Source organism: Vidua macroura, chromosome 3, assembly GCF_024509145.1.
Source record: "Vidua macroura isolate BioBank_ID:100142 chromosome 3, ASM2450914v1, whole genome shotgun sequence".
NCBI classification, from domain to species: Eukaryota; Metazoa; Chordata; class Aves; order Passeriformes; family Viduidae; genus Vidua; species Vidua macroura.
The window spans coordinates 16,145,054-16,169,875 of record NC_071573.1 but is presented as its reverse complement, the minus strand read 5'-3'; the positions used below and the strand labels follow the sequence as shown (position 1 = coordinate 16,169,875).

Sequence of the window (24,822 nt, the reverse complement as noted above, 5' to 3'; positions counted from 1 at the left end):
TAGAACTTTAATTAACAAAAAGGTGGTTTGTTTTAATTTGTTTTTTTCTTTTTTTTTGGCTGGAAAGTGTATTCTTGGTAAATGACTTGATCATCTATCCATCTGTTTTGAATTCTGAAAAGGATTTTTGAGAGAGTGGTGATACTTTTTTTTTTTTTCTGCTGTCTTTGAAGTGTTGAATTTTTGTTGCAGAGTATTTCCTGGGTTTTCTGAATACCAAAAGCTGAGGTTGATGAGTAGATGGATTTGTGAACCTTGCAACAAGTCCACTGGCTATAGTGGAGCTGCTCTTAATCTCACCTATGTAACTAAGAGCAGATTTCATTCAAGCCAGAAATTAGGTGCAGTGGTGTGAAGCAGGTTAATTCCTTTTCTCTGCAATGCATTGAAGCTTGCAGTGGATTTATAATATTTGCCACTTATCAGTAAAAGAATTTTTCCTTTCTAACACAATCTAGTTTCTCAGTTTTGTTCAGCTCTGCTGCTGGCATATGTTGACTATATCTAATGGCCTTTGTCTGCATTCTAAGCTTATCTCATAAATTTGCTTTTGAAATGCAGTTATAATGTTTCACTCTGGTGACTGCGGTTAAACATTTCTCTCCTGTCCCCCCCTTACCCTTTTCTGTTTGATTTTTAGGATCCAGGTTTCTCTTCGGTGATTCATGAGAAGCTCCAAGTTCCCAATACCATTCGAAAGGCATGGAATGAGAAGGACAACAGATGTGATGTTTGTGCCACACACCTGAACCAGCTGAAGCAAGAAGCCATTCAGATGGTGCTGACCTTGGAGCAAGCCGCCAACTCAGAACATTACGATGCCTCGCCAGGCTCTCCCCCACCTCTCTCCAACGTCCCCACGTTGGTGAGTCCCCGGCACATGGGCAGCCTGCAGCCCAGGGACTGGGCATACGTGCCTGCTCCTTATGCCCCATCTAATTATACAGGCTTTGCTGCCAACAAACACAGTGGAAAACCCAACAGTCTAGGGATTGGAAACGGGGTGGAGAAAAAAAATGGATCTCCTGGACACCAAGCCAAGGTCAGCTTTCAAATGGCCACCAGCCCCAGCAATGGTAATGTTCTCAACTCTGTGGCTATCCAGGCCCACCAGTACCTTGATGGCACCTGGTCTTTGTCAAGAACGAATGGAGTCACTCTTTACCCCTACCAAGTAAGTATTTTCAAGTAACAGAACATACTTGTTTCCTTCCCACTGAAGCTGGCAGGGGCATACTAACACTGTTTGCTCCTGTGGGGTAGAAGTTGAGCTGCCTGTGTAAGTGAGCACTAGGACAAGTAGTGCTGTAAATCACTGATAGGGGATTGAGTTGGAGGAGACACAGATCAAAAGCAGTATTAAGGAGAATACCTTCTATGAATTCAGCTGTTACTGATAGCAGAACCGAGCTGTTGTTTTTAATGGCAGAGAACTAATCATACAGTATTTTCAATTATTTGCTCACACAGTCCTCACTCACTTTCACTCAAAATACTCAGAGCAACAGCTGGGAGCCAGCCACACTTGGTTACTCCCAAGAGGAAAGTCACACTAGTGCACCAGAGATTTCTGAGCTGGTGTTCAGGGAGGATCTGGATGATCTTTTATTCCATCCTCTGTGTGTGTGATCATTTGGGTACATATAGCAGGCACTAACTTCTTTGACACGTTTTAAGTTGCCTACAGTCTTGATGCCAGTGGGTTCAATAGGTCCAGTAATCTCCAGATCCTAGCAGTTCTGGGAGATTTTCATATGCTTTTCAGCATGTTCTTTTCCTCCTCTTTGGTCTGTTGTTTTCAAGTACACCACACTTGTAAGTACCTGTAGAACCCATCCACACCAGAAGGCACAGAAGAAGATTTTTTGTGTGACAGGAGGTGGGCTTTCTGACACACTTAACTGCAGCTGATGGGATTCTCAGAATACCCAAGCACTTGCAGATTGTGACATAAGTCTGTTCTTCACATGTTCTCACAAATGCCCCAGTTGGCTTCCTTAGGCACGTAAATAACTTTGGAAGTTGGTCTTTCTACTAAATTATAAACATATTACAAGATAGATCCCTAAATTAATATTTAACTTTTATTAGTATAACTAACTGATATTATAGCCAGAAAAAGTTGATGTCGTTAATAAGAATTAAGATATTGTCATGCACCAAAGTAAACTGGGTAAAACCAGAAATGAAGTACAGTTATTTTATCTGGAAAATATGTGACTTTATGCTTTTGTGGATTTATGCTCTACTGAACCTGAATCATTTTTGGGTAGGTCAGTATGTGATCGTAGTTTTGATCTAAGAAAAAAAATGTGATCTATGCTTCAGCTAAGAAAAAATAAAATAAACAAAGAATGCACCTTAACAAATCTGAATAACTGTTATTTGTATTGGGAAAATTAGTTCCATTTTACTGCATTCACAATCTTTTAGGTTTTGTTCTGTGAAAATGTGAGTTTTGTTTACTTTTTATAATGTTTGAATTTCCTTGATGATTAATTTTGTCTTAAAAATATTCACTAAGACTAATCTAATATTCAGAATTGTCTAGACTGATTCTGTAGTTTGGGACCAGTTAAATTCAGGACTCTTCTCTACCTTTGATTTTCAATAACCTTGAAATAGAAAAGATTGCCTACTCTCAAGACACCTCTCAGCCAAAAAAACCCCAAACCGAACACAAAACCCAACCAAAAGCCCCAATTAACAGCAAAATAAACAAAAAATTATGAACAACAAACAAACACACAAAAATCCCAAATGAGCCTAGCAATGATGGTCTGTGTTAGAATATGTTGATCATAAGTTTCATCTTTTCCTTTAAGATTCTACTCTCAAACGTTAAAATTCTCACTGTACTCAAGTTGCCACATTTAATTCTCCAGCTGAGAAATAATACTGATAGCTTTTTTCTTTAAGCACACTAAAAGGATTTTAGTGTTTGTTTACATAGTATCTGTGTTAGAGTGGGAATTAGTCTAGCAAGAAGAAAAACTTTGAAAAGTAATTTGTTTATAATTTCAAGTATGGGTAAGATGCAAGCTTTTTTTTTTTTTTGCTTTTGTGTGCAGAAACCAATCTTATTTGCTACACATTTTCAAAACATTTTAGATCTCTGTCCCACATAATACATTTTTGTTATGCACTTACAGTTGCAAAACTCTGCAAGAAGAGCAAATGAGGAAGAATGAATCTTTATATCATCTTAGCTAGAACCCTTCTTGATTTGGAGGTGAATTAAAAAAAGGTGCTGCTAGCCTACTTACTTGTGAATGTCTATATATTAATTAAGTTTTCTTGCCTTCCCTTAAGAATAGTGATTAGAAAAACTTCATTGTGTGTTAGCTGAGAGGAGTAGAAAATAATTTCTTGGGATAAAAAAGCCTTGCACTTCACACAGAGAAGAGCAGTACCCTTCCACATCATAATCTTGTTAAATAGATGTCCAGGGAGAAGTCAGTCTCATGGCTCTAGACTTAATGGCACCTGTGGTAGACATATCCCAGTGTAAATCAGCTTTTCTTAGACAGTCTAGATAACTTGAAAGAAATGGTTGAGTACCTTGAAAACTGATTGTGATGTCTTCCTTAAAGTATCATGAAAAAAAAAGAGAAAACATTAGTTTGAAAGTGACATTCTGTGGCTCAGAATTGACTCACTGCAATTTTAAGCACCAAAAAGTATTCCTACAGTTGTAAGTTGCAGGATGTTACTCCTTTTTAGCCTCTTCCCTACCAGACTGCCTAAAATTAGGACCTTGTTATGGGCAGGTAATTACTACTTTTGTTTCAGTTCCAGTAGAAAAAACAATAAAAATGGATGAGTATATAAGGTAGTGTTGTGATATTGTAAAGCTCAACTGCTGCAGTAGTTTAGGACAAGTCTTAAATGCCACTATTCAATTAATTTTGCAGAAAGAGCACTTTCCAATGAGGAGTAATTGTAATGTACAAATTCTGATTTGTACATTACAAGCTTTAGTAATGTGTTATATGTTTAAAATCTGAAAAAAAAGGAAGTGTACCAGATTTAACTGATAATGCATATCAGATCTAAAAAAATTCTGGTAATTTCATGGATACATTATTGGAACTAGTGAATGGAGTCTCCTAAGAACATCAGAGGAATAGCTGCTAAGAATTTTTTAGGCAAAACTGATCCTACCTGGAGATTGGGAGATGGTGCAGATGACCCCATCAGTCCCCCCTGTTTTATATGATTACATATTTAGGCACTCCTTGAAACGGAAAACAAAAATCTGGTTCTAAAGATCTGTGATGTCCCCTAGGCCTGACTCAAAGAGGGCTGAATCAAATTTTGGTGGTAGGTCCTTTTGCAAAACAGGGAATCAGAGGCAGGGAAATGGAATTGATTGGTCTTAAACAAAGAGTGTGGCCCATTACAACATTTCTATGGAAACAGGAATGCTGAAATGGTCAGGGTAAAACGGACCTCTTTCTGTTTAATGCATGTAGAAAAATACCAGCCAAACTTTGCTAGAATTTGATTCAGTCTGAAAATAGTTCTCTTTCTGTGCTGGTCAGCAGATAGCATTTGTATGCCTCGTGGTTCAGACTGTTTTGACACTTGTAAAGAGTTCTGTGGATCTTCCTATCACTCAAAGGGATTTCAGTCCTTCCCTGCTCAGAGAAAACTCTTTTAAATTGTTGAGGTTTTACCTGAGAAGGGCTGTAATTATTTGAGCAGCTGCTGGTGTGAATTACAGGATACCACAGTGTTAAGTACGCTTAGTTACCAATGATTACTGAACACTTCCAAAGAGCAAAAAAGACCCTCTGGGCCTGGGCTGCTAATGCTAGGAGTGAAAAATCCAAATTCCTTGATGAAATTATTGCTTCTTGTCATTTTCATAGAGAATGAAATATTAAATTTAATGCATAACACTTTTATTACTTTATTATCACAAGCTGATAAAGTAGCTAAAACAAAACCACCATATTAAAGAATAAGATTTGAGTCCTTAGGAGTTCAGACTGATTCAGGGTTTGCTTTCAAAGGGAAAGGAGTTGATAATAGTGACTAGTTTAAGCTGGTTGCATGTTTTTCTAGAGTCAAAGCTTTAGTTTTTACTAAAATGTTAAATTACCTGCTTGGCTCTCATGTTGGTGTGCCTTTAAACCAACAGCATGGTATTAACTTCATCATGGTGGTAGCCCCAGAGCATAAAACAGTATGCATTTCCTTGGTCTTCTAGTTACCCTCCTGGATCTGCATGAGAATCTTTCATGTCTTGAAGCAGATAATTTCAAAGGGCGAACAAAAGGAAATTTAGCACAGCGTGTTTGGTAGATTTGAGTGACAGGAAGGTCAGAATGAGCCCAAGAACTGGAGAAAGTCAACAGCTCCACGAACAATTTAGGCCATAAAAGGGAATGATGGGTAACAGAAAATGTGGAGGCTGATGTGGGTGAGCACCTCTCGCTCCTGACCTTGAAGCTGTGAAGTTTGCTTTTTGTAAGCAACAAAACAGTGCAAGTAAGGATTTGAGAAGGGGCATTGTGAACAGAACATATTAATGGAAAAAGTGTTTCTTTCTCCCCTGCATTTAAAAAGACTCTTTTGACCAAAAGTTTGGAAAATTAGATCTTAAACTACTGAGAGCCTCTTGGCCCTAGGCATAATGATCCCAAACCTATTCAGAATTATAAAAGTCTTTATTTGTGTACAATTGATAAAAGCCTACAATATGTGCTTTCTTTTTCCTCTTTATGTATAACATGTGTTTAGAAGAACAGTTCTCTGAGAATGTACCAGCTTGTTCTGGAGCATTGCTGTGATGAATGATTTGTTTGGAGTTTACTTAGGTCATGGCTGTCATATAACACATCAGTTCATTCAGGCCCAGGCTTTTAAAAAGAAACTGGTAATGATTAGAGGTGCAAGATGGAGAGCCAATGTCTGTGTGGGAGGTATTGCCATCCAGGATTCTGATTCCAAGTTTTTTCCAAGTCTTTGCTGTATAATTTATTTCTCTTCCGTTTGCTGCTGCTTCTATTGCTTCTTAGTGTTCAGCAGGATGAAGATAAAATGTTAATGATTGCTACATTGGTGCCAGGGTAATTTAAGCAGCTTCTAAATCATACAATGCAAGGTACAGAAATCAAGTTACTTGCTCCATTTGCAGATCAACAGGTGTCTTCCATAATTATTCCATACTTCCTAGAGACAGACCTATTTTACCAGAGCATCTTAGCAACAACAAAAAAAAAGAGATTTGTATACTGACCTTTCTAGTATGGTGTTGTTATGCAACCACACACAATTCCCTGAGATACCAAATGCTGGAAGTATTTTGCCTTTGTGCAGTTAGGCTTTGGTCCAGATTTTTTTGGATGGCTTATGTTTTGAAAGCAGTTCAGTCACCGTATGTATGAGATCCACGTTTGACTATGATGGCTCCCTGAATATAGTAAAAACCTTTTTGTTCCTATTACTGTGAGATCATGAATGATGATGCTGAGAAGACCTGTACAAATTCTTGCACTGATATTTTTTTTTCTGATTCTGTGACCTGGCTCTTAACAAAGTGACTCCATAATCAGACTATACACTGAAAGTGCAAGAATTTTATTTACAAAGATTGTTTGACTGGGCCAAGAAACAGATTGTCAAACAAATTCATTGGCACTGAAATGATATCCTTGCTTGATTATCTCTGTTGCCCTCTTCCCCCATGCATTAGTTGTTATCTCTGAAGTAGCTTTCCTCTTAAAAGCCTTTTTAAACCAAGTCACTAATAATTAGATATGACCCCACTAAAGTCAGCGTATGCCATCAGTTGACATTTTGCCATGATTGTTTGATCATCCAATTTGTATATTACTGGAGTTGGCTATTTGTATTTCATTCCTCCTGTCTACCTCTTCAGCTAACAGCCCAGTTGTATACTGCTTTTCTAATATCATCAAGGGGGGAAACTGGAGTCTATGTGAACTGTAGGTGAGGTTTATTTTTTTGCATCACTCTGGCATGATTTGATCTCTTATGGCATTTTTATGCATGGCTTAATGACCTTAGAATCATTACTTTTCCCCTTCATGATACTGCAGTGACCAAGGGAAGAAAGAGGTAAAGGGTATCCCATGGACTGAAAAGAGCTAAATAGGCTTATCCTGTGAATATGAAAACCCCGTGACTCAATTGTGATGTGAGGAAGAAATCTGGACTATTATAGTGAGTTAATCCTGCAAATTAGCAAAAGCCAGAAGATCACAATTAGTGAGGATTTGTAGTCTTGGTTCCTTCCCTGCTTGTAGCTTAAGGATTTTGTCCATGTGAGACTAGTTTCATTTCTTAAATAATGTCTGTGCTGATTGCTTGCATTAATTGAAAAAAATAGAAACTGAGAGGAGGTGTTTTAACAGTGAGGAAACTGATGTAGAGATGGGATAGAAAAGGGGGAAGACAAACTGATACATTGAGGCAAAATTGTCCTTTTATTTCCTATGATGTAAACAATGTGGCACAGAACTAGAGAGAAAAATGATCAGCTTCTGCTTTTTTCATAGTTTGAGAACATAGAAAATTAGTACAGCCAATTGGAAGTAAAGGGAAATACACTTTTTATGCAATGTACTGTTTTTTGGAACTTATTAGAAAAAGTATAGAGGCCAAAAGCTTAGGAAAATTCATAAAAGGATTATGTGGACAATAAAAAGCTCCCTTCTTTATGATATTAAGATTCAAAAAAAGTGGCATATAAATTGTTATATAGAATAAGGTATTTGATATAATCTGTGGAGAAGGCTTCTTTAAGTACATCCAATATGTAGGTAAGGACTAGAATTTCTGAAACTGCCACTGAATCTTGCTGGCACAGGTATAACTGGGTTCCCTGGGAGGAGGATACTCAGTGCTTAGATGAACTCTCTGTCCCTCTGTTCTGCAAGTGGGTGAGAGGTGCTGTGTTTTGGAGGGAGGCCTGTGATAAACAGATCAGTGAAAAGTGCTTTTCCAACAGTTTCTCCAACTTTCCGGAGTTCCATGTAGGTGCTGTACATTTCAGAATTATTTTAACCTTTTTTAAAAATTTATTTTATTCCTTACTGAAGTGTGTGAAGATTCTAAAAGTTCTTTTGGGTTGAATCATTCATCTGAGAAACATTTTGGTCTTTACTTTTGAATAAAGATTCAGTCTTGTGGGTGATACTCCTGTATTTTACTAATTTTTCAGCATTTGTTGCAAAGAGAGGAAAAAGAAATGTACTAAACCAAAGGCAGCTCATTCTAACCGAGATCAGAAGGAGGGGATGACAAAGGAATTGGAAAGCAATATTTTAGGAGCTTCCCTTTAAATTCCTAAGGGATATTGCTCAAAAAAGACACAAATCAATGTACTGTCTCATTGACTAAGACATTTGCTTCTCACATTGCTTTACATAAATGGGACATAGAATTAAGATTAGATTTAGAAACACCATATTTTTGTGCCTTTTGTAGAATTCTGTTCTTTGACTTCTTAGAAAAGTATTTGAGACTTTAAATATGAAGAATTATGTTACTATGCAAAAAATAAACTTACAAAACCTTTTGCTTTGATACTATGCTGTGCTTATGGGAAGTAAGGAATGCATGGCTAGAGACTCATGTAACTCTGAAATGTGATTCCACAAGCTATTATGCAAAACCATTGTTTTCTTTTCTCTAAAGTGCTTCTGAAATGGCATCAGAGAGGGAACATCAACTTGTCTCTTGGGCCAGTTCTCTTCAATTCAGTAGATTTGAGTTAAAGTGGTTGGTTCTCCACTTGCATTCCAGGGCACTGAGGACTTGAGAGATGGGTGTTGTCAGATAGAATACATTTGGGACCAGACCCTCTTCTGTCTCACTCCAGGATAATGGCTTTGCAGCTGACATAGCTACATTGGTGTAATACAGATGAGACTGAGAGCAACACCAGCCCTGTAAGATCTGATCAGCCAGAGTGTGAGAACAGCTGTGGTGATGGGAGCAAATACGGCATTTTGCACTCAGAGGGGCCTCCTCTTCCCTTTTGGGTTGGTCAATGGGGAAGCTTTTTTCCTCCATACTCTTCTTGTGTCACCATGCTCTGAAGAGTCTGTTGGAACTGCTCTTGACAAATGAAAGCAGAAACCTGATTGTCCAGCTTCTTTTGAACTTTGAATGTGTCAAGATGCATTTTATGAAGAAAAAGGAAGAATTGCATCTGTATAAGGGTAAGAAAAAGCGCCTCTCAGCTAATGAAAGCATCTTTTAAGTGTGCAAACTGCTCTGAGAAGAAATGAAATTGCACTTCACCTTTCACTTCCACATAGCCTCTCAAGCAGAATTCAGAACTGCTCCAAAAGTTAAAGGAATGGTAATGAGCTTTCATCTTCCAAGAGGTTGGTTGGTACTCATTGTGGCTAATGTTGCTAGCAAACCTCAGCAGAAGGTTGTAGCTCTTCCTTGTATGAAGTTGCCATCACATCTGTCTTTTGGGTATCTGAGGACTTGGGTTCTATACACCAGGAAGGTCTCACGTCTGACTGGTAGATGTGAGTGTCACGTGGCTAAAATGCAACCAGTGCAAGGTCACAGTTGTGTGTGTTTGTGTGTGAGTGAAATATTTCTATTGTGAGAGTTCTTTGAATCAAATACATTCATCTGTCAAGCTTTACTTCAAATTGATACTTTTTTAACTTGGGAAAGTGGCATGTATAAGTGAATATTAAATATCTCCCTAAATTTATATAAAGGCTAGTGGGAAGGGCAGGAAAAGAATTAAAAGTTTGAGCTCTGCTTGATGAAATCATTTCTGCTTCCCTGACTTTTCTGTGGCTGCATGCTCAGTGTCACTGGATAATTATAAAACACCTGTAATGTGAATCCTGCCAGTTCTTTACATCAAGGCTGTTAATAAAAGCAGAGTTTAGGCCTGGTTTTGTAAAAAAAACCCACTTTTTTAAAGCATATCGTGATATACTCTTTCCTGTATAAGATAGATGACAGATACGGTTTACTATTGCTTTCCTTCCTGACAGGTTTCAGGCTGCTGGAGCTAGGCAATGTAGCTGGATCACAAATCATAAGCACAGTCATCTCTTTGTTTTATTCTTGTATATTTTCTCAGTTATTGCAGTACCACATAGAAAATGGAAAATTAATTCAAGTGCTGTTAAAGAAATTATACAGACCGCATTACAAGAAAATGTAATGAGATACTATCAGTGCTTAATTGATCAGTCTCTCTGATCCCTGAAGACTTCATGTGAAGTTTGTTGCCAGTGTGCAGGAGGTAGAAAAGGATGTAACATGATTTGTAATTGTATGATACTGATAGATCATGGCAGGGATCAGAGACAAGACTGACAGGGAAAATGCACTCAAGAAAGCTTTGCTGCATTTAGACCAGTTTCTACAAAAGTCATTTTGAAAAGTCTTGCAGTGCTGGGTAGGTTTAACTGAGGATTAGTTTGCACGCTTGTTGAGATTTCTAATACTTTTGCTTTGAAGCAATGTAAACAAAAATAATTTTCTTTGTCCTGCCCAGTAAATAATCTAACAAGATACTATTCAAATGACTTGAGAACAATGCAGCAAAAGGTTCCTGGCCACCATGCTTCTTTGACAAATTACAAGAGCATCAGAGGGGGTCGTAAAGCTTATCTATTTTATTTTACTTTTAGATGTAAATGCTGAATGAGGGATCAAATTGTTTTCATGCAGCTAAGTGCTTTGGAGGGAAAAATCTAGTTCTCGTGTTACTGGCTTTTCATTGTTTTCCATCCTTAGTCAGTTGTCACAAGGGTCTTTGCCTCTGTAATCCTAAATGCTGGGATATGCCATTTGCAGCCAGGATTTAGTAGCGATGCTTATGATCTCCTGACCGTTGTCTTGCACTTCAGAACCTTTGTATCCTTTTAAACATTGCCACAGCCCAGCTTATCAAGATTTATTCCTATTTATGTAAAAGTAGATGAAATGCAGATACCTGACCTGCTTTAGTTCAAGGTTTCTGGAAAGGGGCTTGAGATAGGGGTGTTATGTATGTGCAGATTATGAGGTTTTTGCAGTCTCAGCAATGTGGATTTCTCTGCTTCCTTTTCCATTCACTGCTCAATCACCTTAATCATATATTATGAATATTTGCTACTTCTCCCTGCCATCTCAATGCTTGTCTCTGAAGCAGGGACAGTTGGCACCGGTGCAACGGGCCATTACTTCTGTGGCCTCTAGGCATTTTATGATTCAGTGAATATGAATAATAAAGCACCTTATTCCTCCTCTGTTCTCCAGGGAAGGTGATTTCAAGTGTGGCAGTGGAGAATTATTATGGCTTGGTTTCCTTTTGAGTGTGAGAGTGGGAGGGTACCTATAAGATATAAATGAATAGCAGAAATACTTGCAAACAACTTTTTACTCCTCAGTATCCCCTTCTATCTGCTGGAAAATTTTATATGATTCGTGATAAAAAAAATATTCTTTGGTAATGCTATTGCTGTTAGTATTATTTTGCCCAATTTGAATACATTGAGTAAAATGCCTCTTCATGATTTCTTGAAGAATCTTTAGATGCTACCACAGAAAGCCAAAGGACCTATCAGTAGCCACAACTCTACTGCAGCAAGAGTTTGTGCTTAGGCCATTAGAGAATTTACTCCCAAGACTTTTTAAACGTTGCATGGACATGGAATGGGGAAAATGAAATTTACTGGGAAACGTAATGTCAACCCAGTTGAATTGGTAACTATAATATTTTGCAGACTTTTAAAGTCCATATCTTTAAAATGATAAAAATTCTTGGAGGGAGGAAACAAATTTTATTGTGCTACGCTTTATGTGTTTAGAAATGGATGTACAGGAGGGTTGAAGAATATGCCTTAGGTGGCTGCTATGCAGCCTGTGAAGAGATGAGAGAATAACCTTTTCTCCTGTTAGACTCAGGACAAAAAGGACCATCTTGTCATTTCATGTGTTGAGGTTAGATTTTTCCGTGCCTGCCTGAAAGAATCAATATCAGAGTGGATTATGAAACAGAAATCATAAGGGCTCAGAACAATTTGAAAAAAACATTGGTAACAGAAGGGACTGACTAAAAATATCTTGCTGGTTGATTTTTTTTTTTTTTTTTTATCTTCAAATACAGCTTGAGCTGGAATTTTTATCAACTACACAGAGTTCATACACTCTGCCTTTTAAAACAAGCTGCTACTGTGCTTTTGGAGAAGAAAAGAAACTGGCAAATAAGGACTCTGCTTTAGTGGGATTCACTTGAAAGCATACCCTTGGGAAAGAAAAAGACTGTAGAAGTTCTAAATTGACCTCTGAAGTTTTTAGGCTTTAGCATCTTTGAAACATATTTTTTCAGAAAGCTCCTGAGTCCAGGATATATCTTTCTTGTTTACTCTGCCTTGATTTCTGACTTTATAAAAGTAATTCCAGGAAATATTAAAATCCTTTCATTCTGCTACAGTACTGTGTTTTTTCCTAGGGAACCTTACAGTAATGCTTTTCTGCTGGAAAATGGAAAAAATTAGTTTGAAACAGTAATATTTTTTTTGTTGGGAGTTTTATAATCATCTTTTCATGGTGGATAAGATTGAACCCTGTGTGAATAAATCCCATTGTCCATAGAGGACACTGCAGTAAGCATCAACAAGCATTACTTCTAGAATGCTTGGTAGTTATCCTGCATATGTAGTACTGCTCTATATTTTGGAGCTGGTTCATGCCCATTATGTATTCCCTTTGTCCTAGAGTAAATGTCTCTGCAGGATGACTTATGAAGTGCCTATAGTAAACCTTGTGAAGAGACAGTGGGGCCTTTTACTTCAGTTAAACATATTACAGCACTATACTTGCACTGACCTGTGGTCAGTGATCCTTCTTTCAACATGTTTCTATGGAGCAGCAAATCAGTCCATGATGCTCTATTAAAAACTAATTACAATAGAATAAAGAGTTCCTTTCAAAAATTAATTGAAAAGTAACTTCTGACAATTTTACATTGCAAACCCTCTAAATAAAATGGAGGGGAAACATTCAAAACAGTTCAGGTGCAAAGAAAACTTCTCGGTGCAGTAAGCCAAAATTAAAAATGAAGATGACAATGAGACATTTATTACAGTTCAAAATAGTTTACTAGAGTTCAGGCATAATTTCAGATGGTGTGCAAGTTTGTTGCTGTTATATTTGAATTTCATTAAATACATTTAATTAAATCTATTGTAAATCTGTTTTATCCCCAAGGGGCTAGTTAGTATAATCCTTCTGTTTGCTTATAAAATATCAACCAATTGTTTCTGCACTAATTTTAATCACTGTTTATTTTTAAACAATAGTGAAGCATTTTGTCTGTTTAGTTTCTTGTGCAAAGTCCTTGGGGCAGTGAATTTTTGTTGTTGTTTGTGTCCTGTGTAGAAGAAAGTTTATATTCATTTTCAGAGTGTTTTAAAAAAAAGATAAAAAGAAGAAAAATAAGTACAACAGTGCCACTTGAAGTTAATTTAGGCTGACTTTAAAGAGTATCAATGTAGTTATAAGACTTGATAGTCAGACAGTAATAAAAACGAGCAAATTCTATGAGGAAAAATTAGAAAATAATAAGCCTGCAAGGTTGCAAAAATTTAAAAGACAAGAGTCTTAGATAATTTACAAAGCACAAATCTACCTGAGATTAATGTAGTTCAGAGATAGACAATCATTTCTGGAAGAGCATACTCTGGATAGGTACTGTGAACAAGTTCTGCTGTGAAAGGATACACACAGTGTAGCTATCAGTAAAGAACTGGTAGTATTTACTATGTGTGCTGCATTCCAGAGTTAAATGCATTGGGTAGCAAGATGCATAAGACCTTGCATATGACTGTCTTGTATTTGTCTTTTACAGTACTTTTCCTAGACAGCAAATCATACACAATCATTAAAGCTGTGTGATGTCTACCCTTGGTTTGATCTGAGTTCTGTTGTAGTGGAAAATAATTCCTGATGAATCAGGTTGTTATTTGTCCACTCAAAATTGCCATGATAGGTTATACTGGTGGAATTTGAAAAAATATCATCTCTTGAGGAATGATTGCTATTTGTTAGTGCTGCATAGTGCTGAATGGATATTTAGTTGTTCTCTCTCTTGCATTTCCAGAAGCAGCTGTAAAGCACACCCAGAGTAAAGCCTGTGCCCATTCCTCTCTCTAATTAATTTTTCAGAATGGTGCAATTTTGAGAATATGCATGTTTGTAGAGTATATCTTCCAAATTGATCACTGATTTTTTAAAATCCCATCTGAAAATAGTAAAGGAATTATGTCTCAGCATTTTCTAAAAAAGAGTAATTTAAAATCAGTGATGAGAGCCAAATATTGTTCTTCATCTGCCCTTATTCAGCTGGTCACTGGAGATGGGGATTGGTATTAATTACTCAGTCTGCAAGTGAATGTGCACAAAATTAAAACTGAGAATGGACAGTTAGCATGTTTAAAGTTCTTAGTGTACAAAGGCCCTAAGGGGACATGTGGGAATGTCATCTTTCTACTGTAAAGCTGTCATAGTGAAGACAGATTATGATGGTTCCTGCAAACCAAAATGCAGATTGCATATACTGGGGAAAGATCATTGTGCGCACTTGAATTAAATGCTAGGTCAGCTTTAGATAATGTAGTATTGAGTTAGAGCCTGGAAAACTGTGCTTAGCTTGGATCCCTTCAAGGCTTGCAAATCTAAGCTGAAACAAACAATTTGAATGGAAAACATGACAGAAGTTGTAGCAAATGAGAGGAGACAAAAACATGATTAGCTTGGAAAATAGGAGTAGTCTAGGAGCACATGTAAAAAGCTGAGGCTGTTAGGTGCTGTGTGTGAAAGATCCATCCCATTCCAAGTAGAGTGCTGTACCGAGTGTGTGTCCTGATGGTCACAAGTTGATCCATTTGTGCCACTGAAAGGGAACCAGAACAGAGAGAGGCTCACTTACTAACGATTTACAGTATGCACCAACTAAATTTAATCTGATTAAGTCCAGTTGAGGATGTGCTTCTGCTTCTCATTTTTTTTTTTTCCCTTTCATTAGCTGAGAGGGCAATAAATCTAGAGGAAACAGAAGACAGCATAGCATAACTGAGCACCTTGTCAGCCTATGGAATTCACCCCAGGAAGTGGCCTCCAAGTCAAATGCTTACAGTTGGGTGATTTTTATGACTGTTAATAACAGCTGTAGCTATGCAAACTAAGGTAATAGGGCAAGCAAATATATGGCTTAAGGCATTCACCTTCAGAGCAGGAAGCAAATGTTTCTGTCCAGTTTCTGTCTCATTTGAAGGCTCTTCTGGAACCTTTTGAATTCTTTCCATGTATTCCTGTTATAAGTTATAATTGTTGCTGTAATAAAATAGTTTTAAAATGTTAGCAGGATTTTTAAATTATTAACATGAAAGAAAGATGTGTTCATGTATTGTGACAGATTAGAAAGACCAACCTTGTTAAATTTATAGAGGTCACTCCTGCTGGTGCGTAACTTCTGTAGAACAGTCAGGTTTTTTTCTTTAGCAAAAAAAGCTAAAGACTCCTCTGGAAATGAGACACTTTCATGGCTGCTCCCATGAGCACTGGTAACTTGATATCAGCTGTTGCCCCATCTTCACATTAGTACAATGAAGGAAGAAGCATCTTCGAGGGACTATTCATAGTGGGGAGGGGGGGACAGAAAAGGACAATTTGGATTGTTGTGGTATCTGCCAGCATTAATATGATTAAACCTGTGTCAGCACTTTATAAAAAAGCTGATAGTCATGAGTTATTTCCGATGGGGAAGCCACTGGAATGGTACTAATTTCCAAATAGAAACTTTCTAGATCCCTGGGGGTCAAACCCATGCACCTTTCCATGAGCAGGTTGGTAAAAGTGTGTATTGATCTCAGCCCCTAAAAAGGAGGGGGGCTAAGATCTTGCTCACCTTGAGGTAGTTATGTGTGTGGACTGAATTTGCATTATGCCACATTCTTATGCAGTAATCATTGCAGGAATCTCTAAGCCTGTCAGATGTTTTTTTTCCATACTGTAAATGAAGTATTTCTCTCTCCTTGTATTTTCGTGGTAGAATTTAACCATATGTCTTTGCTTAAATAAAGACTAATGGTTACACCTATGTGTGGATAAACTAATTGTGTTTTTTATTCCTTATTCTCCTGCTAGCTACAGAAAGAGGTTCCTTTCTGGGTCAATAATGCCATTTAAGTTAAGCCCACATTCTGTCACACTCTGGTAGCTTCTAGAGCTGTTCTTGTCAACTGACAAGTGAAAGGTCAGTGTCTCACAGATTGTTGTTTGTGATAAGGAAACAGCTACAGTAAGATTTGAACTTCTTACGATGTCTTGACATTGCTGGCAGTTTGTAACTGATCAGAGAAATGAAAGCTTGTTTCCATAACAAATGCATTGCTCCTGCACGCAGTGAAATAGAGCTGTGCCTCAGCTTCAAAAATGCAGTCGCTTCATTTAACTACTGCCCCACATGTACGGACAGGAGTCAGACATACTCCTCTTTTGATTGCTGCACCAGTTATTTTAGCACAATTAGCCTGGCTGCTGGGGACTCAAAAGGTAGCCGATGAAACAAGGGATTACACACTGAGTCACACAAAAGAAAGGCATTTTCTCTTGTAAAATGTTACTAATCTGATAGAGAATAAGTCATAGTGCAAAAATATCCAGTTAATTTCCAGCTGCACAGCTTTATAATGCACCAAGATATACAGGTAACTAAGAGAATTAACAACTTCATAGAAGTAGATTAAAAAAAAACCAAAAAACTTCTGAAATTATAGGCAGCCTCAGCTTTCCAACAGATTGATATGTTATTGCCGTCTTCTTGATGAGAAAGGAAGCAGTTTTATTGTGTTGCTGCACAGTGCCTTTTTTTGCATTGCTAAAATGTTTAGAGACACAAAATTGAGAACAGAACCTCTCTTTGCTAGCTGATGTTCCTATTTTTCATTTGCAGAGTTGGTATGGGAATATGCCAACTGGGAAACCTTACATTGCTGTTCTGTCAGCAGAGGCTTGGCTGGTGGAACTTTGTGAATGAGAGGTGTATGTGGGCCTGGCTGATGGTGCTTTACTTGAAAGGCATGGCTCACAGCCCTACAGCAGTCTGCCTGTGCCAAGTCTGCTTCACTGAAGGCCCTCGGGGCCAAGGAGGGCCTGCATATTTACGCCCCAGAATGGCTATTCAGCCTGTAGCTTCCTTGGAGAGGAATAGAAAAGGCTGGCATAATCCTGAAGGGACATGAGAAAACTTTGAGGGTATTGAAAAAGGTAGTTCTGATAGCTGTAGTGATTTTGTAACAAGATAGAGGCCTTACCTTTCAGAAAATAGTTTGATAGTTAAGAAGTAGCTAATAAATAAAATTTGCATGCTGTGTCGCTCTGATTAAAGCAGTGCTGCAGATTTGAATCTACTTCTGTACTGGGATTGAGTTCACTTGAGGTAGATTTACTGTCCTGAATTCAAGGTGTGTTACCTTGTCAAAAAAGGAAGTCTGGTTTGACAAGCAGGACATTCCCCTCACAGAACCCGTCACGTGCTGGCTGTGACCAATGACTGTGTTGTCCTAAAGGTGTTTTGCAATAACTCCTAGTATGATCTTCCTCATGATTTTACCAGGCACTGAAGTGAGACTGATGGGCTTGTAGTCACCAGGGTCATTCCTTTTATCCTTCCTGAAAACTGGGACAGTGTTTTGAAGCTTTCAGTCAATCAGGACCTCTCTGGATTTCCAAGACTGTTCAGAAATCATTGTGAGATGTCTCACGATGATATCAGCCATCCACTTGAATAGTACTCTTGGATAACTCCCACTAAGCCTCTTAGAGGGATCCAGCTGGAAAAAAATTCCCTGTTTTGTAAGGCAGAACTCTTAACGTGTAAGAATTTGAGGAAAATGTCTTATGGAAAAGCAAATCACCATCATTTAGATGCCCAATCAGCCTTTAAGTAGCTGATCTTGAGACATTCAGCAATTTGTGACGTTTCCATTTAATGAGCTCTTGAATGTGACATGGAAGTAAATATAACATAGCAGCTTTGATGGGAAGATGTGCCCATGCCTGCAAAAATTTGGATTTCATCTGTGCTGAAGAGTGCACTGGATCTGTGTTAACAATAATAGTGATAATGATGATAGTCATTGTCATCATTATTATCTGCTTTATAGAGGGACATTGGAGGTGGCTGCAATAGTCAAAAGTCATCTTTCTTTTGGACAGCAGGAAGCTGGAGATTGCAATTAAACTCTACATGCTACAGGGTAACTAATTTATGTTTAAATAAAAGTAGTTTATGCTAAATCATGACTCTGATTAAATACAAAGCATAATCAGCATTCTTGCCATGCCAGTGATTCCCCCTTTGAAAAACCTCATTCTTTCTAAGGTGCCTGGTTTTGTGTTTACGCACAATCTGTGCTGTTACAGTTGCCCGTTCCGCTGGATCAATATATCGGATTTTGTGTGTGAGTTTGCGTAAAGCTGGAGCAAAGCGTGCGCAAAGATCCTCCCTGGAGCTTCAGTGCTCACGATGAGCAGCGCGTTGCCTTCGCTAAGCAGCTTCAGTACAACCACGTCCAGAAAGAGTTTGAATGCAGCAGACGTTATGTGTGTCCTTTGTCAGCCTCTTTCTGGTAGAACTCATTCTTTTGACAAGGAAAGGGCTATCAGGATCTGCTGTCTTGCTCTTGTTCAGAGTCTGTATCAGTAGCTGCAGTGGTCTCTGGCTATAGAGCTGCTCAGTATTTTACTGAGAGAGAAAAAGGTCATAATCAAATGGCAGAATGCTGTAGGATTATGTCAGTGCCCTTAGCTACAGGAACTTGCTTACAGATTCAAAATTATTTTTTTTCTAAAGGTGAACTTTGTCCTGAACAATTTTTTAAATGTGTCTTCTGTTGTGGTGAGTGATTTGTGAGAGATGCAGAGTATGTCCTTGGTACTCTGTGGTGTATTAAAAGATAAATGACTTTGGAAATCACCACCACTTTCAAGTTGCTCTGATTGAATGGCATAATTGTTCCTTTTTGCCCTGTGAAGGATGTGTTAATACTTTGATAGTTGTGTGGGCAGCACAAGATTTCTCTTTTTCTCTACCCCTCTGCCCTTAAAATCCAACTTCAGTTTAATAGTAGTTCAATAAACACTCTACCAGCTTTGACTCAAAACATTTAAAGCTGTATTTAACAAGGGTATTTGAAACTGACCATTATTATTTATAATTCTTATTTTCACATGCTAATGTCTCCCCACAACATGGTAAAATTATGAAAATGCAATCTAATAAATGTCAAATTACCCACATTCGTCTTTCTTTTTTACACTGAGTACAAAGAATCCTAGCTTTTATCTTGTCCTTTGAATACCAAACATAAATTTATGCTGCTCTTGTTTGTTACTGCACAGAACTTAATGCAGAATTTCCATGTTAGGCAAAAAGAATGAAGTCATTATTACCAGAAGGGCTCAGAGAAAATTGCTAACTTGTGGGAAGAGGGCCTATTACTTACGGATAAATTCCCGTGGAGAGAAATGCCTTTTGCAGGTGAGGTAGAATTCCAATATTTTCTTCATTAACTTCCCTTCTGAAGAGACTCAAGAAGTGTCAGCTCCTGCTCCGTTTCTTTTCTGATGCTGCTTCCTATAGGCAAATTACTGTAATTCCACTGACAGTTTTAGTGGCTGGGAAGCTGGTGGCTGACAGAAAACTTCAGGTTTTTATCTCATTCTGCAATCTACTGCACTAGCACATCACACAGTGAACTCTTATGCACTAAAGGAAGCAGACAAATTCTTTCAGTTTTCAAAATTTAGTTTGTAAATTAGAGTCTTGCCTCAATGTTTAAGAATTAGTATATCAAGCCCAGGAAAAACAGGGCTGCTTAGTTCTTGGGAAAGATTTGGTTTTTCATGCATGTGTCAGAAGAAAGACCACATGCAGGATGTACTGTGAGTTGTGCCTCCCTCTGCTTGTTTCATCACTCCCATACACCAGAAACCAGCCTCCTCGAGCCAAATGGGAAGAATAACTTTATCTTGTTATGACTGAGAAGAAACTGATGAGCCAAAAGGAGCTGGTTGGAAGGTAAAAGATTAATATTGTAGAACAGCCAGGATACCTGATTGTGCGTAATGGAAAACTTGGTATTAAGTTCTTAAGCTTGTATTATAAACAGGTTTATATTAACTTATGGTGTTTTCAGTACACAGAGCTTTGAGAGATGTATCCTTTAGTGCTTCCCTCAACTCATCATTAAAAGAGGAGTCTTTAAGAATAACCTTTTTCTTGGTTAATGTAGACATTTATTGTCTAAAATAACCCAGGAAGTAATTTAGTCAGTATTTATTGGGCAGAAAATTCAGTGCTGCTCTGAATAAAGAGTGGGTTGCCAAAGAAGTCATTCATGACTGTATGTGAGTTTATGAAAGAGAGCTTTCTACCTTCAGTTTCTTCTTGCTGGTGAGCTTCTCTCTTGAGGTTAGGAATTCTGGACACTGAGAATTGCTTTATAGTGAACTTGAACACAGATTTATATTTTGAATTTAGCTTCAGATATGGATATATTTCAGGCATTTCTGTGCATCCACTTCCTTCGTCACTTACTGATGTTAGCTAGATTGTGAGGATGTTCCTGAATGCTTCACTACCCCCAGAGCAATGGCTATTTCACATCTTTCATAAATGCTAACTTTCATTTGCAAGGTAATTTCAGTTGGGAGTCCTCAGTTAGGAGTTTTAGAAACATTAATGATCTTGGCTATAAAATGCCCTTATGTAAATACAAGTAACCTCATACTGCATGATGGTAAATCTTATGTACAGAGAGACTTTGTAATTGGAATGGGAAGAGAATCTATCCTGACTGACACCTGTGGTTTAACTGCAGAACCATCTTTTCCCTATGAAGTTCAGAATTTAAGTAATGATTTATCTCCAGCTCTTGCTGTGTAGTGTCAGAATGCAGTGAAAGAGGAGGTTAATGGTTGCCTTGCATTCATGAGACAGAAGAAAAAAAATGGAGCCTTGGGAGGGATATCTGTCTTGTTCCATGTGCACTTAAAAGGTTTTTATTGAAGCATGAAAGGTTGCGTTGTTTCATGCTTTGTCTTTTTGTTGCTTATCCAGGCAGTGATGTACTGCCAAAAATTCTATAAAGGAATTTCTCAAAATATATCCTATTAGCTGATCTTAAACCTCATGTATATGCTATGTGGGTACTCACAGAAAAGAAACAGAATTTAGGAATTGAGTCTTTTCCCCTTAAGTACAGAAACAGCATTTACTAAGAGAGATGGTGACAGTAAAAGGACAGATTTCCATGAACTGTGCTTGCCAGGCATATGTTAGTGTGGAAAAAGAGAAAGGTGAAAAAAAAAATCACCTGAGTTTGTTAATGCTCAAAGAGTAATTTTCAACTATGTTTTTTGAACTGAAATGGGGAAAAAAAATGTCCAAGAGCTTTGGAAATGCCTGTTCTATGAGTATTTTTCCTTAAATGCATGATATATCCTGGGCAAATTACTCAAGTTTGTATATGCATGAACTTCAGAAAACAAGGCCAGAAGAGAAAGAGCTAATTTGGTACTGCTACTGGAGCCCAGAGTAAATGAGATGGTAGGACTGACTCCAAATCCCACTCCTCAGTTTGGATTAATAGCTTGAATGATTTCTACACTCTTAATCTGTGAAGCAAAAGAAAGAAATGCAAAATAACGAACTTGAAGTCAGTAGTTTTTGGATATGTGAATATTCTGGGCTCCTTTCTACCCCCTGCATTATATGTATATGTATTGCATTCTGGGAACAATGAGGATTTATCAGTCAAATATTGTGGGCACATATCTTGGTGTCTGCTGAGGTACTGAGCCTGCAGATTGACCCACGTGTACAAATTTGTGCAGTAGAAACAATACTTTGGAAAGTACTGGATATATAAAAGGTTCACAGCCTGACGCAGAATTTGGCATGGCACCACCTTTTCCTTTGTTTCCACTGGCTGCATGACCAAAGGGATGTAAGGACAAGATAGCAACAGTGACTTGAAGTCATTCAGACAAAACCTGTTAGAGGTTATGAGTATTGCAGTATCACAAGATAATTCTGTGGGCCTTTTGCTGTGTAACACAAAGTAGTGCTCTAGGCTTCTCAGATTAAGAATTAGAGAATGTCTGAAATTGAAGTTAATATTTCAGTTTTTGTTTCTTCTAGAGACATTTCACTGTTGAAAAAAATCCACAATAGCAGAAAGTAAAACATGCTAAAAGTGGAGATCATTTCTAGGTTAGGAGATCCTGAACTGTGGCTAGGCCACTTCTTATTTTATATTGATTTTTTTTGTGTCTTAGGTATGTTCCCATTTTGGTATCCCTGTAATACAGTCTGGACTAAGAAGTGTCCCTGCTGAGGAAAAGAGTAAATCAATGGAGCACAAGGATAGACATAATGTATATTTGGACTTTAGTTCTGAGCGAGTTCCTGCTAAGAAACATTTTTTTTTTGCCTAGGAAGATTGCCAGCATCAGTAAGAAACCAGGCAGTGTTGCTGACCTTCAGGATCAAGAGGGTCCTTAACAAGCCCAACATACTGTTTTATGAGTGTCCATCCAGGACACTCTAGGAGGGCACTCAGGGATGCTGCTTTTTGCAGATGATATGTCAGTGTAAACAATAGCTCCCTGTTTTGTGCAACAAAGCAAGTGGTGTGCTTGAGCAGGAAGGAGAGCTGCTGCCTGTCCAGCAGGCACTGGTGGCCAGTACTGTAGAGATGTTTCAGAATTTGCAGTAAATAACAGGCTTTATAAAATCTTCATCCCCATTGATTAAAAAGCATTAACATTCTATTTGCTGACTAATATACACTTTTCTCTGAGTGCATAGGTGAGGGCCAGTGGTTTATATCTTTCTAAAGGAATCTCATGTCTCTTTGGTAAGTGATTATTTTGGAGTGCTTGTGTTTAAGAACTACTTATCCAAAAAACTCCGAAACTAAGCATCTAGACAATTTCTGGGAAGCTTGAGAGTGATTTTTCAAGCAATGTGCACAATCAGTTTGAAGCATTTTATTGCTCTGAAGTTCATGTTAGACTTGTGGATGTGGACAAAGATCATCAGAAAGTCTCTACAATTGCAGAAACCACGTCACCAGTGTGACATGGCTCTTATGTTGTCCTAAACACCAAGACACACAAATACTTTCCTATTTTGCAATTGTCTGAGAGGCCTCTCTCAAGCCCTCATCATCTCACAACTTCAGGGGATCTGCTGATGCCAATAGAACTGTATTGCACTGGCTGTGGAAATTCATATTTGGAGCTGCAAATCTTTATTTGGCAGAAGATGGGGAGGTTATAATTGCAGTTGAGATAAGTCAACTCACCAACTTCTTGACTGCTTCCCATTTGCCATGGGAGTAGCCGCTGCCAGTGATATTGCCAGCAATGGTAATTAATTAATGATGACCCACCCTGATTACATATATTTGCATTGGATGAACTAAGATGAGGCTAGGTTTCTATGTGTACTCTTCTCTGAAGAGAGAGTTGTCTGTTTAGCAGTTGTCTGTTTGGTAGCTCCCATGGAAGGTGAGGAATTTGGTTTCAGGATAATTGAAGGGGACAGAGCAGAATCTTGTGTTAGTTCATTGCAAAGATAAGTAGCAGAGTTATCAAGTATTATGTGATATTTAAGGAAATACTGTTTAGTGAATTCAAGTGTTCTGGGTGCCCCAGATGGACATATATAGAGTAGCAGGACACTGAAGAACTGTCTGCCTGCACTCTGGAAATGTAAGGAGGTATTCTGGCAGGCAGCCTAAATTCCTGCCTTTTACCAGTAGTATGAGATGATTTAAGTCCAGGTTTTCAGCTATAGCCTTCTGAGAGCACTGCTCATTCTGTGTAGTGAATCCTGTAAATTGGGATGGCTCAGCATGGGAGTAACATGATGGGGGCACTTTCAGCAATCTTCTGGTTCCTCATAAAAATAGAGAGGCTAGTTTAACATTCCTGTTCTTGAAGTATTACAGTTCATTGGTCTAAAAGTATGTAAAATAAGGATAAACACTCAGATTATTTTAACTATAGCAGAATGGATAGCAATTTTCTATGAGAGAAACAGAGGTTGCATGATAGTTGGCCTAAAAAATGTTCTTCTTTTCCTCACAAATAAAAATCAGTTCTTCAACTTTGCTTTTAATTACTGAAATGTTTGACAGGTGAAATAAAGCAAGCCTAAGTGGAAAAATAACTGCAGGATGATTTCAAGTACTTTTGTTAATGTGCCTCACAAAGATGTTTTGCTGTTTTTGTGGTGTTAAGTAGAGGTATGAAATTGAACAGGTGAGAGACTACCTCTTGGAAACTTCTTGCAGGGGGAAGGAAGCTATGCTGTGGATGATTGCTAGCAATAATATGAGAGGGTTCTTTTTAGGCATATGTTGCAATTTTGTGACATGCATTGGTGAACAGAAGCAATTTGTTACGGAAATGAGGGAAGGAGGGAAGGGAATTTGTTAGGAATTGCATGAAGAATGGGAGATGACATGACAGCATTGTAAATTCATGCGGGGTAAGTCAAGAAACTGAATTCAAACGATTGAGGAGTTGCTTCAGTAGAGCTTACCCAACTTTCTCTGAAGTCAAAGATATTTCAGTTGATTTGAGGACAACTGGGTCAAAGTCTGATGGAAATCTGATTCTTTTCAGACAATGAAAGGCTGAGATGAGACTTCCTAATAAGAAAAAAATGTTAGATGGGCCATCAGAAGAATGAAATCACATGATGTTTAAAACCTTTTAAGAAAGGCAATGAAAGTGAATATT

At 38.0% G+C, this 24,822-nt stretch overlaps 1 protein-coding gene across 1 annotated transcript in view; it reads left to right on the top strand.

The window, feature by feature from the left end:
* Positions 1–24,822, top strand: part of KIF26B (kinesin family member 26B) — a 270,993-nt gene that overhangs the window by 86,158 nt on the left and 160,013 nt on the right. Inside the window, exon 3 of the mRNA XM_053973226.1 lies at positions 641–1,174. Within this exon, the coding sequence (XP_053829201.1) occupies positions 641–1,174 (534 nt within the window). The remainder of the gene's footprint in view (positions 1–640; positions 1,175–24,822) is intronic.